Raw genomic sequence first — 12,046 nt, 5'->3', positions numbered from 1 at the left:
GTTATAATGTAGACATTCTCTTACCTTGATAAATTTATTAAATAAATTATATATTAATACTAAGTTATTTTTATTCCCAAATTTTTAAGAATTTTGAAATTACGATGAGAATCACAACTCCGATCCAGGCATCACTCAGGAGGTTAGCCACTCACTAGTACTTCCTCCGTCCCTTAATACAATACCTCTTTTGAGCATTTATTCCTCACATAATAAAGAGAAAGAGGCATTGTAATAAGGGACGGAGGGAGTACTATACTACTGTTATTAAAACCAAATTCACTACATGCTATTTTGACATGTAAGGCCGCACATTGAGTAAGGTTTATGCTACTTGAAAAGCTCTTCATATAGCGAGCTAACCTCCCTAATGTATAGTAAACTAATTTTGATAGGCTTAAAACCTCCCTATTTAATACTTTCCTACAATGTAACTCTTTAGTCTACAAGCTAATTTGCAGGAAATTAATCATACTAATGGTAATTAACTCCTTCGATATTTATTTCCTTAATTAGATTCAATACTATCAAGTACGTAGTAATTAATAGTTGTATAGACTATAGAGTACTACAAAGTACGGAGTATTTGATTATGTAACATAAAAAGAATTAAAAATTATCACCTATTAATCTCATACCTTTGTTCTCCTAATTCATACAAATATATCGAATAAAAGCTATGCATGCCTTAAGTTTGCTTTTGGTACCTTTTTTTTTTTTTCCTTCCTTTTAGCTTTTTGTATTGGCTTAATGTTGAGTATGTGCCTATATTACAATTTTTATTTACTTTATAATTTACAAAATTCATTTTATGCAGGTAATAATACAGTTTCATTTATTCCTACCATCCACATCGAAGGTAATATGTCTTACCAATAATATTGGTTTTTAAAAATTTCTTTCAAGTTTTGATAATTTGATGTTAGACATTTGGTAGTATACTAATTATGTCCATTAATAGCATGTAAATATCGTGTATATCTCTTCTATGCTCTCAATTTCATGTTCTTTTAGGTTAATAAATAAATTTTGTTTGGTACTTTGAGTTTCAAAAGTTAGGTTGGCATATTAATTAATTTAAGTTCTATTTTATTTTAAATATATTAATATATTATACTCTACGTTCTAGTAAAAAAAAAATACTAAGTAACTCCCAAGATTTTTTTGTGTCTAAATTATATAAACCCTAAATACCGCTTTGGACTTTTGAAAAAAGCTTGGAAAGCATGTACAATAATGCATGTTATTAGATGCAGAAAAGAGCCAAAAATAGAAAAGATGCGGGAAAAAGGGATTTAAGAACCAAATAAAGTAAGCGGAATTTCAATCAAAGTTTAAATGGAAAATTCAATCCATGTAAATCAATTATTCAATCAATCAAATAAAAAATTAACTATTAAAAAATACAAATTTTGAAAGAATTAAAACAAAAAGCCGCCATTTTTTAAGAAAAAGCATAACAATCACTTATGGAGAAATGGAGGATGGAACACCGTAAGAAATATGGTATGAATAACAATTGTCTTTAATTTGCATATATTTTTATGATGAAGCTAATTATTTTGCTCAAAATAAAATGAAGCAAATTATTTAGCACATGAGAAAATTCAAATTATAGCAAGTATCAATTTTTATTTAATAAAATATTACAAGTATCGAATTTATTTTTGGGTTGAACATATATTATTTTAATAAATTCAAAAAACTCCTAAGCTATTGGTTTCTTTTTCCCATTTCACGGCTGATGTTACTTTTGGTACCTTAAGTTTGCTTTTGGTACCTTTTTTTTTTTTTCCTTCCTTTTAGCTTTTTGTATTGGCTTAATGTTGAGTATGTGCCTATATTACAATTTTTATTTACTTTATAATTTACAAAATTCATTTTATGCAGGTAATAATACAGTTTCATTTATTCCTATCATCCACATCGAAGGTAATATGTCTTACCAATAATATTGGTTTTTAAAAATTTCTTTCAAGTTTTGATAATTTGATGTTAGACATTTGGTAGTATACTAATTATGTCCATTAATAGCATGTAAATATCGTGTATATCTCTTCTATGCTCTCAATTTCATGTTCTTTTAGGTTAATAAATAAATTTTGTTTGGTACTTTGAGTTTCAAAAGTTAGGTTGGCATATTAATTAATTTAAGTTCTATTTTATTTTAAATATATTAATATATTATACTCTACGTTCTAGTAAAAAAAAAATACTAAGTAACTCCCAAGATTTTTTTGTGTCTAAATTATATAAACCCTAAATACCGCTTTGGACTTTTGAAAAAAGCTTGGAAAGCATGTACAATAATGCATGTTATTAGATGCAGAAAAGAGCCAAAAATAGAAAAGATGCGGGAAAAAGGGATTTAAGAACCAAATAAAGTAAGCGGAATTTCAATCAAAGTTTAAATGGAAAATTCAATCCATGTAAATCAATTATTCAATCAATCAAATAAAAAATTAACTATTAAAAAATACAAATTTTGAAAGAATTAAAACAAAAAGCCGCCATTTTTTAAGAAAAAGCATAACAATCACTTATGGAGAAATGGAGGATGGAACACCGTAAGAAATATGGTATGAATAACAATTGTCTTTAATTTGCATATATTTTTATGATGAAGCTAATTATTTTGCTCAAAATAAAATGAAGCAAATTATTTAGCACATGAGAAAATTCAAATTATAGCAAGTATCAATTTTTATTTAATAAAATATTACAAGTATCGAATTTATTTTTGGGTTGAACATATATTATTTTAATAAATTCAAAAAACTCCTAAGCTATTGGTTTCTTTTTCCCATTTCACGGCTGATGTTACTGGTTATTTGATTTATCAGTGCACCCAATTTTGTCTTATACCTTAGTTATTAATATATCCCCAAGAACACAATCTGAAAGGATATTCTACAATTGATATAGCCTTAAATTTCAAGATAAAAACAAAATTTACTTTCCTACTATGAAACGCTCATTAGTCATCTAGCAGTATAAAAAAAATAAATAAATAATAATAAAAAAAATAAATAAATAAAAAAAAACATTGTAGACTCGTGCCATAAAATTTTACACTGTCTTAGTGAATACCTGACTATTAAATATTTACATGTATGTAAAAGCAAGCTCTAAATAATAGTCGTAGTTTGTCAAACAGTGTGTTCGATCAACTCAAATGGTAAGACATAATCTACATTTAAAATCTAATGTTATTTGTATATTACGATACATATTTTTTTGGTGCTATTCAATGTCGTCGAATAAAATGTACTCCGTATTATTTAATTCAATGAGCATGAGATCAATGTACTAACGTACTATTTTGTTGTTTTTAAACATGCAGGGCAATTCCTTGTTAATTGTGGTGTATGTTCTTCTTCATGTTTCCGTCTTCCAGCATGCTTCGGGCATCCGTATGCAAAATGGTAGTCCTCTTGCATCGCCATCGAATAATATTAGCGTGCTAGATTATGGAGCCGTCGGCGATGGCATAAAAGACGATAGTCTCGTAACTTCCTTATTCCAACCTTTGATTCATTTTAATTCGACATTTACATTATATTATAAGTCCGGAACCAAATTGATTTGAAAATATACAATAAAATTATTTTTGGTTGATTACTAATTTTCACTTCAATTTATTAAAATGTTTCCTCAATTTATAGTTTTTGATGGCAAATTACTGTGAAAATCTGAAGTTGTCATATATAGTTTGAGCTTAACTAGAAATTTTGCACAATTTTTTAATTATGTTCGCAATTTCGCATAGGTTTATTATAGTAACTAGTCATCGTTACAAATTTACTACTTCGTATGTGCGTATTTTGTAATGTAAGAATATATGTAGGTAAAAGATTTGTAACTCGACTCATGGAAAGAATATAATTTATACTACTTGCATTGGTCTTCCACCATTGATAAGAATATAAAAATAAAAATAAAAAAGAAAAGTAATAAAAAGAACGAAAATTGAAATGAAATCGTCGTCTAACATGATCTTGAGATGATAAATAGATTTCTTGTACAATAATATGGTTGCACTTTTTTTTTTTTTTTTACTTTGATCACATGAATAGTAACTAAGTAGAACTAAAAAGTAACGTAAGTAATAATTGACATACATGACTTATTAATTTGGTGTATGTTCGAATTTTTAAGGCATTTTCAAAAGCATGGGAAGCTGTGTGTGCTATTACAGGGGGAACTCCAACTCTTACGGTACCGGTAGGACCGTTCTTATTAACTCCAGTTTCTTTCCAAGGTCCTTGCAATTCAAGCAGCATTCATGTTCAGGTTAGTCTTATTATATGCTGCTTAAATCATGAATATATATATCTTTATGAATTTATGTCGTATCCTTAATTATATTAATGATGTCGCATATCATTGATACAAATCATATTTGTGATCACTCTAATAAGTTCATGCATGGTATAGCTAATTAAGTACTGCTAGTACTTATCATCCTTAATTATTAACAGATCCAAGGAAAACTCGTGGCACCCGAAAATCCTGATACTTGGAAGAATTGTACAGATAATACTTGGATAAGATTTTCAGGCATTGACAACCTCATTTTAGATGGATCAGGAGAGATTAATGGCAAAGGCGCGAATTGGTGGCACAATGCAAATATTTCCCTTGGTGATAATAATTTTGACACCAACTCTACTGTATGCTTCAATACTATAATTAATTTCATAATTTATAATCCGTACTTAATACGTTCATGCACACATTTGTTAATCCCATACGTACATTAACTAACTAAATAAAATTTTCATTACAGAGCAATGTATGTGCACGTCCCAAGGTAATTCGAATTAATTAAATGTATTACGGAGTAGTATATAAGTTGTTATTTTTATTTTATTTTTTATTATTTTTTTTTATGTGTTTTATGTGTGTGTGTGCACACGTGCTGTTAGCCTAGCTTTGATTTTTGAAGTCTTTATGGTTCAATATTTACAGGCTCTACAATTGTTAAGTTGCAATGGTCTTCAATTAAAAGACCTAACACATGTAGACAGTCCCAATGGACATATATCAATTGTTAGTTGCAACAATGCAACTATCTCAAATCTTCATATAGTAGCTCCGGAAAACAGCCCCAACACAGATGGAATCGATATTAGTTCTTCGACTCAAGTTCAGATTAGTGATTCCATTATCGAAACAGGTATGTTTTATCTTAATCAGTCATGATTGTCATGTGTTACAAACTCATTTTTTATTTTAATGTTACTAATGCGGCGAATTTGTTTGAATTATATGACTAGGTGATGATTGTATAGCAATTGGATCAGGATCATCCCAGCTTAACATAACAGGAATAACTTGTGGACCAGGCCACGGTATAAGGTCTGTCAATCTTAGTACATTTTAAAATTTGCTCGAATTCTAAGTCTGGATTATATATACAAGCTAAGAAACACACGTACATATTGCCGTGTCTTTTTGTACAGTGTTGGAAGCTTGGGAAGAGATGGAGAAAATGCTCAAGTAGAACAAATTCATGTAAGAAATTGCACTTTTAATGGAAGCACAAACGGCGCTAGAATCAAAACATGGCAGGTTAATAAATTAATAGCATAATTTACACAAGAAAAATTCAATTAATTCATTTCGAGTGCCTCTTTCTTAAGATGTTCTTAAACTAATGCGGTTTTATTTTAATTTTTTGTTACATAGGGTGGATCAGGTTATGCAAGAAACATCTCTTTTGAAAATATTCCTCTGATAAATGTAGAAAACCCGATTATTATTGACCAATATTACTGCAATCCTGGTCAAACTTGTGCAACTCAGGTAAATATATGTGATCAAAAACTCGAGGTTGATCAAATAAACCTCTAATACACATAACAAAGTTGTACAATTGATTAACTTATTTGCTGTCTTTCTACATGTCTTATGTTCATAACACCGCGACATGACCATACTAAAGAAGTCAGCTGTGGTGATTGAAGGCATTTCCTATAAAGGCTTCCAAGGAACATCAGCAAGTGCGGCAGCAATTAGTCTAAATTGTAGCAGCACGATTGCTTGTACCGGCATCACTATGGAGTCCATCAATATTACTGCTTCGAATCCTTCGGTTAAGGCCTTTGGCGTTTGCATAAACGCTAAAGGAACAGAAGATCTAGTTGTACCTCAAGTACCTTGTTTTGTTGTCTAGATCAATTAATTGTATCCCATGAAAATTTTCAATTAAACATTGTTTTCAATTGTAACAATTAAACACTGTTTTAAATTTTTTGTGACCAACAATTTTATGCTTTTTTTTTTTTTTTTTTTTTTTTTTTTAAATAAAAATTAGTAAAACTATATTATAACATTTAATGGCAAATTTGGCCTCAACACTCTTAATTATGGCTTGGGTGCTCTCAGCACCCTAAACTAAGCGGCATAGCCAAAACACCCTGAACTATTAGCTTGGGTGCACTTAGCACCATAAATGAAAATTTCCGACCAAAAGTGGCCAGATTCCAGCAAATTTTTTTTTTTAATAAAAAAATGTTTCTTCTTCTTCTCAAATGGGTTTCTCAAATGGACCAGCCCAACTGCCCAAGCACGGCCCAATTGGTGCATTATCGGCTCAGCAGTGTTCCTCTGTTTTTTTTTTTTGAAAGAAAGTGTTCCTCTGTTTTAGTTTCCTCTGTTCTACATGTTTTCTATAAATAAAACCTCAATCTTTTAATTCCATCACAACATTTCTTTTACTTGTATCAAAATCAACAAACTTCTTAGACAGAAAAAACCAGAAAATTCAGAAAAATGCAACAAATTTTTGAGTTTGTGAACGCAAACTTTAGTTCCGAAAGAAATCGCGGAGACCACAACCGCTTCTGCTTTACTTGTGGGGGTTCTTCATTGACGGAAACAGAGGTTAAGTAATATCACAAAGATCATAGGGTACTAAAAGTCCACAAAATTCGACCGAATGGTGGGTTTAGTTACAAAAAGACTGATTTCAAGAATTTGAATGAGTTATTTGATGACTCTAATATTCAAGTTCACGATCATGGTAATTTGTTTAATGTTTGCTACATAAAACCAAAACCTCTGCATTCTTCCATTGTTCACGGCAAATGTGCTTCTTGTGGACTTTATATCAAGCTAGATTCCGTATACGATGCGGGAGAAGCCGTCGGCGGAGGAGACGACGAAGAAGCTGCCGGTGGTGAAAATGAGCAAGAACCTGGCGGAGGAGACCAACAAGCTCCCGGCGGAGAAGAAGTGCAAGAGGGCCAAGAAAGTGACACGGAGTAGAGGCGGTCAAGACAATGAGGAGCTTAAAGTAGCATCAACCACATCTTCTATCATCAAAGATCTGTTTTCTTGGTAAAATTTTGATAACATTTGTAGTTAGTATTGCGATTGAGTTGTGTACTGAGTTAGTTAGTTAGTTAGAAAATTAGTCAGTTTGTGTTGTTAGAGTTAAGAGACAGTGTTGATGTAGTCCAGTTGAATTAGTGTATTGGGTCAGTTCATCTCTGTTAGTCGCTAAGGAGGATAATTTAATTACTTGTTATGAATAAATGTAGGTTGTTTTGGTGTAAGGCTCATTTAATTGTGTGTTTTTCTGACTCACAATTATTAGTTTCTTCATTCAAAATGTAAATTAGAGATTCTTATATAGTAGTGCAATCATTTCTTATTATTGAATTGAATTTCTTTCAAATTTTGCTCACTAATCTGTGTAATTTTGTCTAAGTTGTTCGATTAACTACCATTTCTACAAAATAGTCACATTAGTGTATGTTACAGTATACATGTACTTGCATAATGAAAGTTTATTCAGTAATCTTGATTAATTTCTTGAGCAAATAATCTATAGGTTATATATATTATTATAGTTTATTTTAAATTGCATTCAGTATACTTTATATTGTATGAATGCTTTGCGTGAAGCAAAATTTGACATTGCTAAACTGCCATATGATTCAATTGATTCATAGTCGGTGCATATCATTATACAGAGTGAACAAATCAAACAAAATTGATCAATCATCCTTCTCTGATTTTGATTGGAAAATTATTACATTGTTTCATTGGAAAATCGAGATCCTTAGTACTTTATGAAAACATGTACACAACTTCAAGACTATCAAATTGTAGTACTACGTATATAAAGGTGTATTACATGCGTGCACCTGATAATCATGGACCCTTAGTGAAAATGTTACCCAAATTATATTGGTAAAGATGTAAAGCGTCACAATCTTTCCCTAATGCGTTCTTCAACAAATTCACAACTGATTTTTTTTGTTGCAATCCTTTCAATTCCACCCACGCCCCATCGTTCCATCTTCTCTCGATGCTCAAAGTAGCCTATATCGTCACAACAAATCGTGTCGAGTTTTGCTAAGTAATTTCTTACAACACCTTTTTTATTAGTTAGTTTCTCACAAAATCCGAGTTTTATTAGGTAGATTTTTTTAAAGAAATCTTTTCATTTTCCAATTAAGTACAAAGAGAAGGACGATTGATCGATTTTGTTGGTTCACGATGTATTGCACTTATATAAGAATCAATTGAATCATCAATAATACTGCTTCGAATTCTTCGGATAAGGCGTTTGGCGTTTGCTTAAGCGCTAAAGAAACTAAAGATCTAGTTGTACCTCAAGTTATTTAAACATGATTACCAAGCTAATATGTCCCTTTGGTTTAGTTTGAAATTAGTTGGAAAAATCAGAATAATTTAGACATAATTAAACCATATAGGTAATGCAGCCAACCAAAATTGTTTGATTATGCAAAAAAAGATATAATTGAAGTCGTCCTAAGTTAAAACTTGGGCATAAACCAAAAAGAAAAGCTTAATTTAGAACGATTATCATGACCTCTATAAATGGTTTCAAATGCTTGATTTGATATGTTGAAAAGTCCATTGTCAGCTTTGTCACCCCCAAAGATAAGAGGGTTTCCATTCCGAAATTTCCACTCATCATTGGTGAAATAAATACAGTTCCTTCTGCAGTTATGAATGCGCGATGCACGAATCGACAACGAAGTATTACTCCCTAGGAACATTGCAACATCACCCAAGTCATAGACTTGTGCCCAAGCTCTGGACTCAAAGTTGAACTTGTATACCTTAAAATTTATCGTTTGATATTCCCAAGGATCATTGTCGTAAAGCTCCAATCTGTATCTGATTACCATAACAAGTTCACCAAATGATTCCAACAAGTATACTTGATTTAATTCAATGGAATTAGATGACAATGGTACTATATAATTCGACATAAATGAGGGTCGAGGTATATAGTCCATTAGAGTAACAGGCTGTGAAGTTAAGAATGCACTCATCTCACAATATCCAACTGTTCCAAACTCGTTTATGAATAGCAATTTTGAACCCCAACGCGTAACATCTGTCACATTCCCTTCAAAAGTATCGGGTAAATAAACCCATGTCCATTCTTGGTCACCAGGCCTTGCATAATGTACGTTGTGATAAAAGATACCAGGTGTTGTTATCACAATGTATTCACCATCAGCTTCAATTACAACGGCCTTTTTTATGATACATATTTGTAAGAACTCAGGGCCGTCTTCATCTTCAACACATACGTTGGGCATGCTTGAAAGAGGGGGTAGGCTAATATGAGACTTAGTTATCGGGTTCAACATGTACAGCTCTAGGTTATGATCGAGTACGACAATCCAACCACACGACGAACCCCAACATCTAGCACCATAAGTTTGAGGGAGATGTAATTGGTAACACCTTTGTTTATTAGGACAGTATATTATCCTAGGGTAATTAGGGCTATTTTGTGCGTTTTCGGGTAGCATCAACCACGGCATTGTCCTAGTCCAATTATTTTTGGCCGTAGAATACGCATACTGCCATGATTGACATACAGCCGAGAAACAGACTAAGTCTTGGGCAGAATCTAGTTATAACACTATTTCTCTAAGGACATCAACGGGTAAATCACTCCAATTAACCATTGTCAAATTAATCCAAGCTCTCAATCTTCTCCTTATTCACACAACGTGTATTTATATATAAAAAGTATTAAATCCTAATTCTAGTTGTACTCTAATTACCTAAGATATAAAAGGAAATACATATAAAGATAAATTTACGGTTTTTTTTTTTTTTTTTTTTGGACAAGATAATAAAATTAGGGTTATATGGCGGCAAGATAAAGTTTGTTCCTATTTCATAACAAAGCAAACCTACAACGATTAGGAAACTAAGCCTAAACAACTTCATGGGCGTCATATCATAAAAGTAAAAGCAATTATACCAACAATAAAATCAAGAATTGGTATAATATGTAAGGAGCATAACATACTATTCATGATATATGATACAATTTGCAAATCAAGTATAAACTTACACTAGGATTTAGGAATTCTCTTCTTGGATGGACTAAAAACAGGAAACAAGAAAAAGGTGTTTTCACTTTTCTATTATCGGTTTTCAAAATTATTATGGTTTTAATAAGCTTAAATAATTTTTGATTCATTATGTGACATATACTTTTAAAAAACATAAAGCCAAAAAACAGAAAACCACAGCTATGTCAAACGAACCCTACGTGTTCAGCTTTAATTTTTAAAGGATAACGTGATCCGTTTTGATTTTTGAAGGATATATTTAAATAAAATTCAAAAAAAAAAAATAAAAAAAAATTGGTTGTTTATTTGGAATCATGAGTGCGAAACAAACACGTGCAAGAATAATAGTACTGAATATATATATATGTGACTGAATTCCACAGTTAAACCAAGGAAATTTTTTAGTACAAGTTTGCTGCTATGCAATCCCAAATCGCTTAAACTCAACCCAAGATATGTGATTGGCTTACAGGGAACAATCATAAAGCCTAAAACCTGGTTACAAGATTGCTATTGGATGCGAAGATCATCCTACAGAGTTAAAGTGTAGCTCCCAGTACGAAATTGTGTTACGGTAGAGGACTAACTTACTAATCATCTGTTCTGCATATTATCCTCTCATTAGTGATAAAAACAACTAATAAGATATTTCATTCGTAGATTAATAGATTTCATCATCTTTTAGTGATTTCATGAAGCTCGATTTTTTCAACGTATTATGCGTGATATTCTCTATCTCTTAGCCTTTCTATTTTGTTCTTTCTTTCCTCTATATTATTAAATCATATTGCTTGATTAGAGTTTTTAAGTTTCTTGAGCGATCTTGCTAATTTTGCCCAAAAGATTATTTGAATTTCTTGACTAATTTTGGTGGGATTAAAATTGGAGAAAATTAAATGGTTTGATTATTTGATAACAATATCCCGTTAATTTTTAGTTTACAAGCGAGCTAAGGAATTTATGTTCAAGACACTATTAAAATAACATAATATAATGTTCAAGTAACTTCTACTAGTCTACTAATATGGAATGGAGAAGGTAGTAGTATATGTTAGAGGACCAACTCAACTAAAAGCTTAAGCTGATGGTTAAGGTCCAGGAATATGTTTTATACTCTATCAGTATTGTTAGTACTTAATTGTCAAAATGTACCTTTTCGATTAAAACTATGAGAGACTCGAACAAGTTACTACATTTTGGAGAGAAATTTAGATATTACATAAACAAAGTATGGATGTTCCGTGCTCGATCATCAATTGCAATATCGTTTGATAAGTTTTTTTAAATGAGTATGGGAAATTAGTCCAAATAATTAAAAAAAAAAAAAAAAAAAGACACAAAAAAAAAAAGACAAAATAAAATTCCCTCCAATCCTTCATATTTTAAGTGTTACACTTTAACCGACACATATATTTTAGATTTATTAACTTTATACAAAAAGTAATAAACGGGCCTGGGCCACACCCGTCACAACCGTCCACTTTACACGACCAAAGAGGTTCCACCTCAAAATGATATGAGTGATGACTATGAGGGGAATAGTCCTTTAGCCTTATAAAGTGGACACAACTTTCTCATTTCTTCAACAAAATAGTTTAGTTATATTTTTATTGAAAAACAAGGGATGTGAGAGTAAAACAAAATAATACCCAACAGATGCTCGGATTTTGAAGTTATACGCAAAT

At 31.2% G+C, this 12,046-nt stretch overlaps 2 protein-coding genes across 2 annotated transcripts; one reads left to right on the top strand and one right to left on the bottom strand.

Moving 5' to 3' along the window:
• The first annotated feature begins 3,337 nt into the window (after nucleotides 1–3,337).
• On the top strand, nucleotides 3,338–7,272 carry LOC145596067 (putative polygalacturonase At3g15720). The gene is made up of 10 exons (XM_081652499.1): nucleotides 3,338–3,508; nucleotides 4,159–4,293; nucleotides 4,482–4,628; nucleotides 4,972–5,179; nucleotides 5,280–5,361; nucleotides 5,466–5,574; nucleotides 5,692–5,808; nucleotides 5,948–6,157; nucleotides 6,816–6,888; nucleotides 7,016–7,272. The coding sequence occupies exons 1-10, from the start codon at nucleotides 3,338–3,340 to the stop codon at nucleotides 7,270–7,272; spliced, it is 1,509 nt and encodes a 502-aa protein (XP_081508625.1).
• Nucleotides 7,273–8,792: 1,520 nt separating this feature from the next.
• LOC145596066 (F-box protein KIB2-like) lies at nucleotides 8,793–9,818 on the bottom strand. The gene has a single exon (XM_081652497.1). It carries the CDS (start codon nucleotides 9,816–9,818, stop codon nucleotides 8,793–8,795), a length of 1,026 nt encoding a protein of 341 aa, XP_081508623.1.
• Nucleotides 9,819–12,046: the final 2,228 nt, after the last annotated feature.

The sequence above is a fragment of the Chenopodium album genome, chromosome 19, assembly GCF_948465745.1.
Source record: "Chenopodium album chromosome 19, dcCheAlbu1.1, whole genome shotgun sequence".
In the NCBI taxonomy this organism is placed as follows: domain Eukaryota; kingdom Viridiplantae; phylum Streptophyta; class Magnoliopsida; order Caryophyllales; family Amaranthaceae; genus Chenopodium; species Chenopodium album.
Note: the sequence above shows the minus strand (reverse complement) of the source record. Positions and strands in the feature narration are given on the sequence as shown.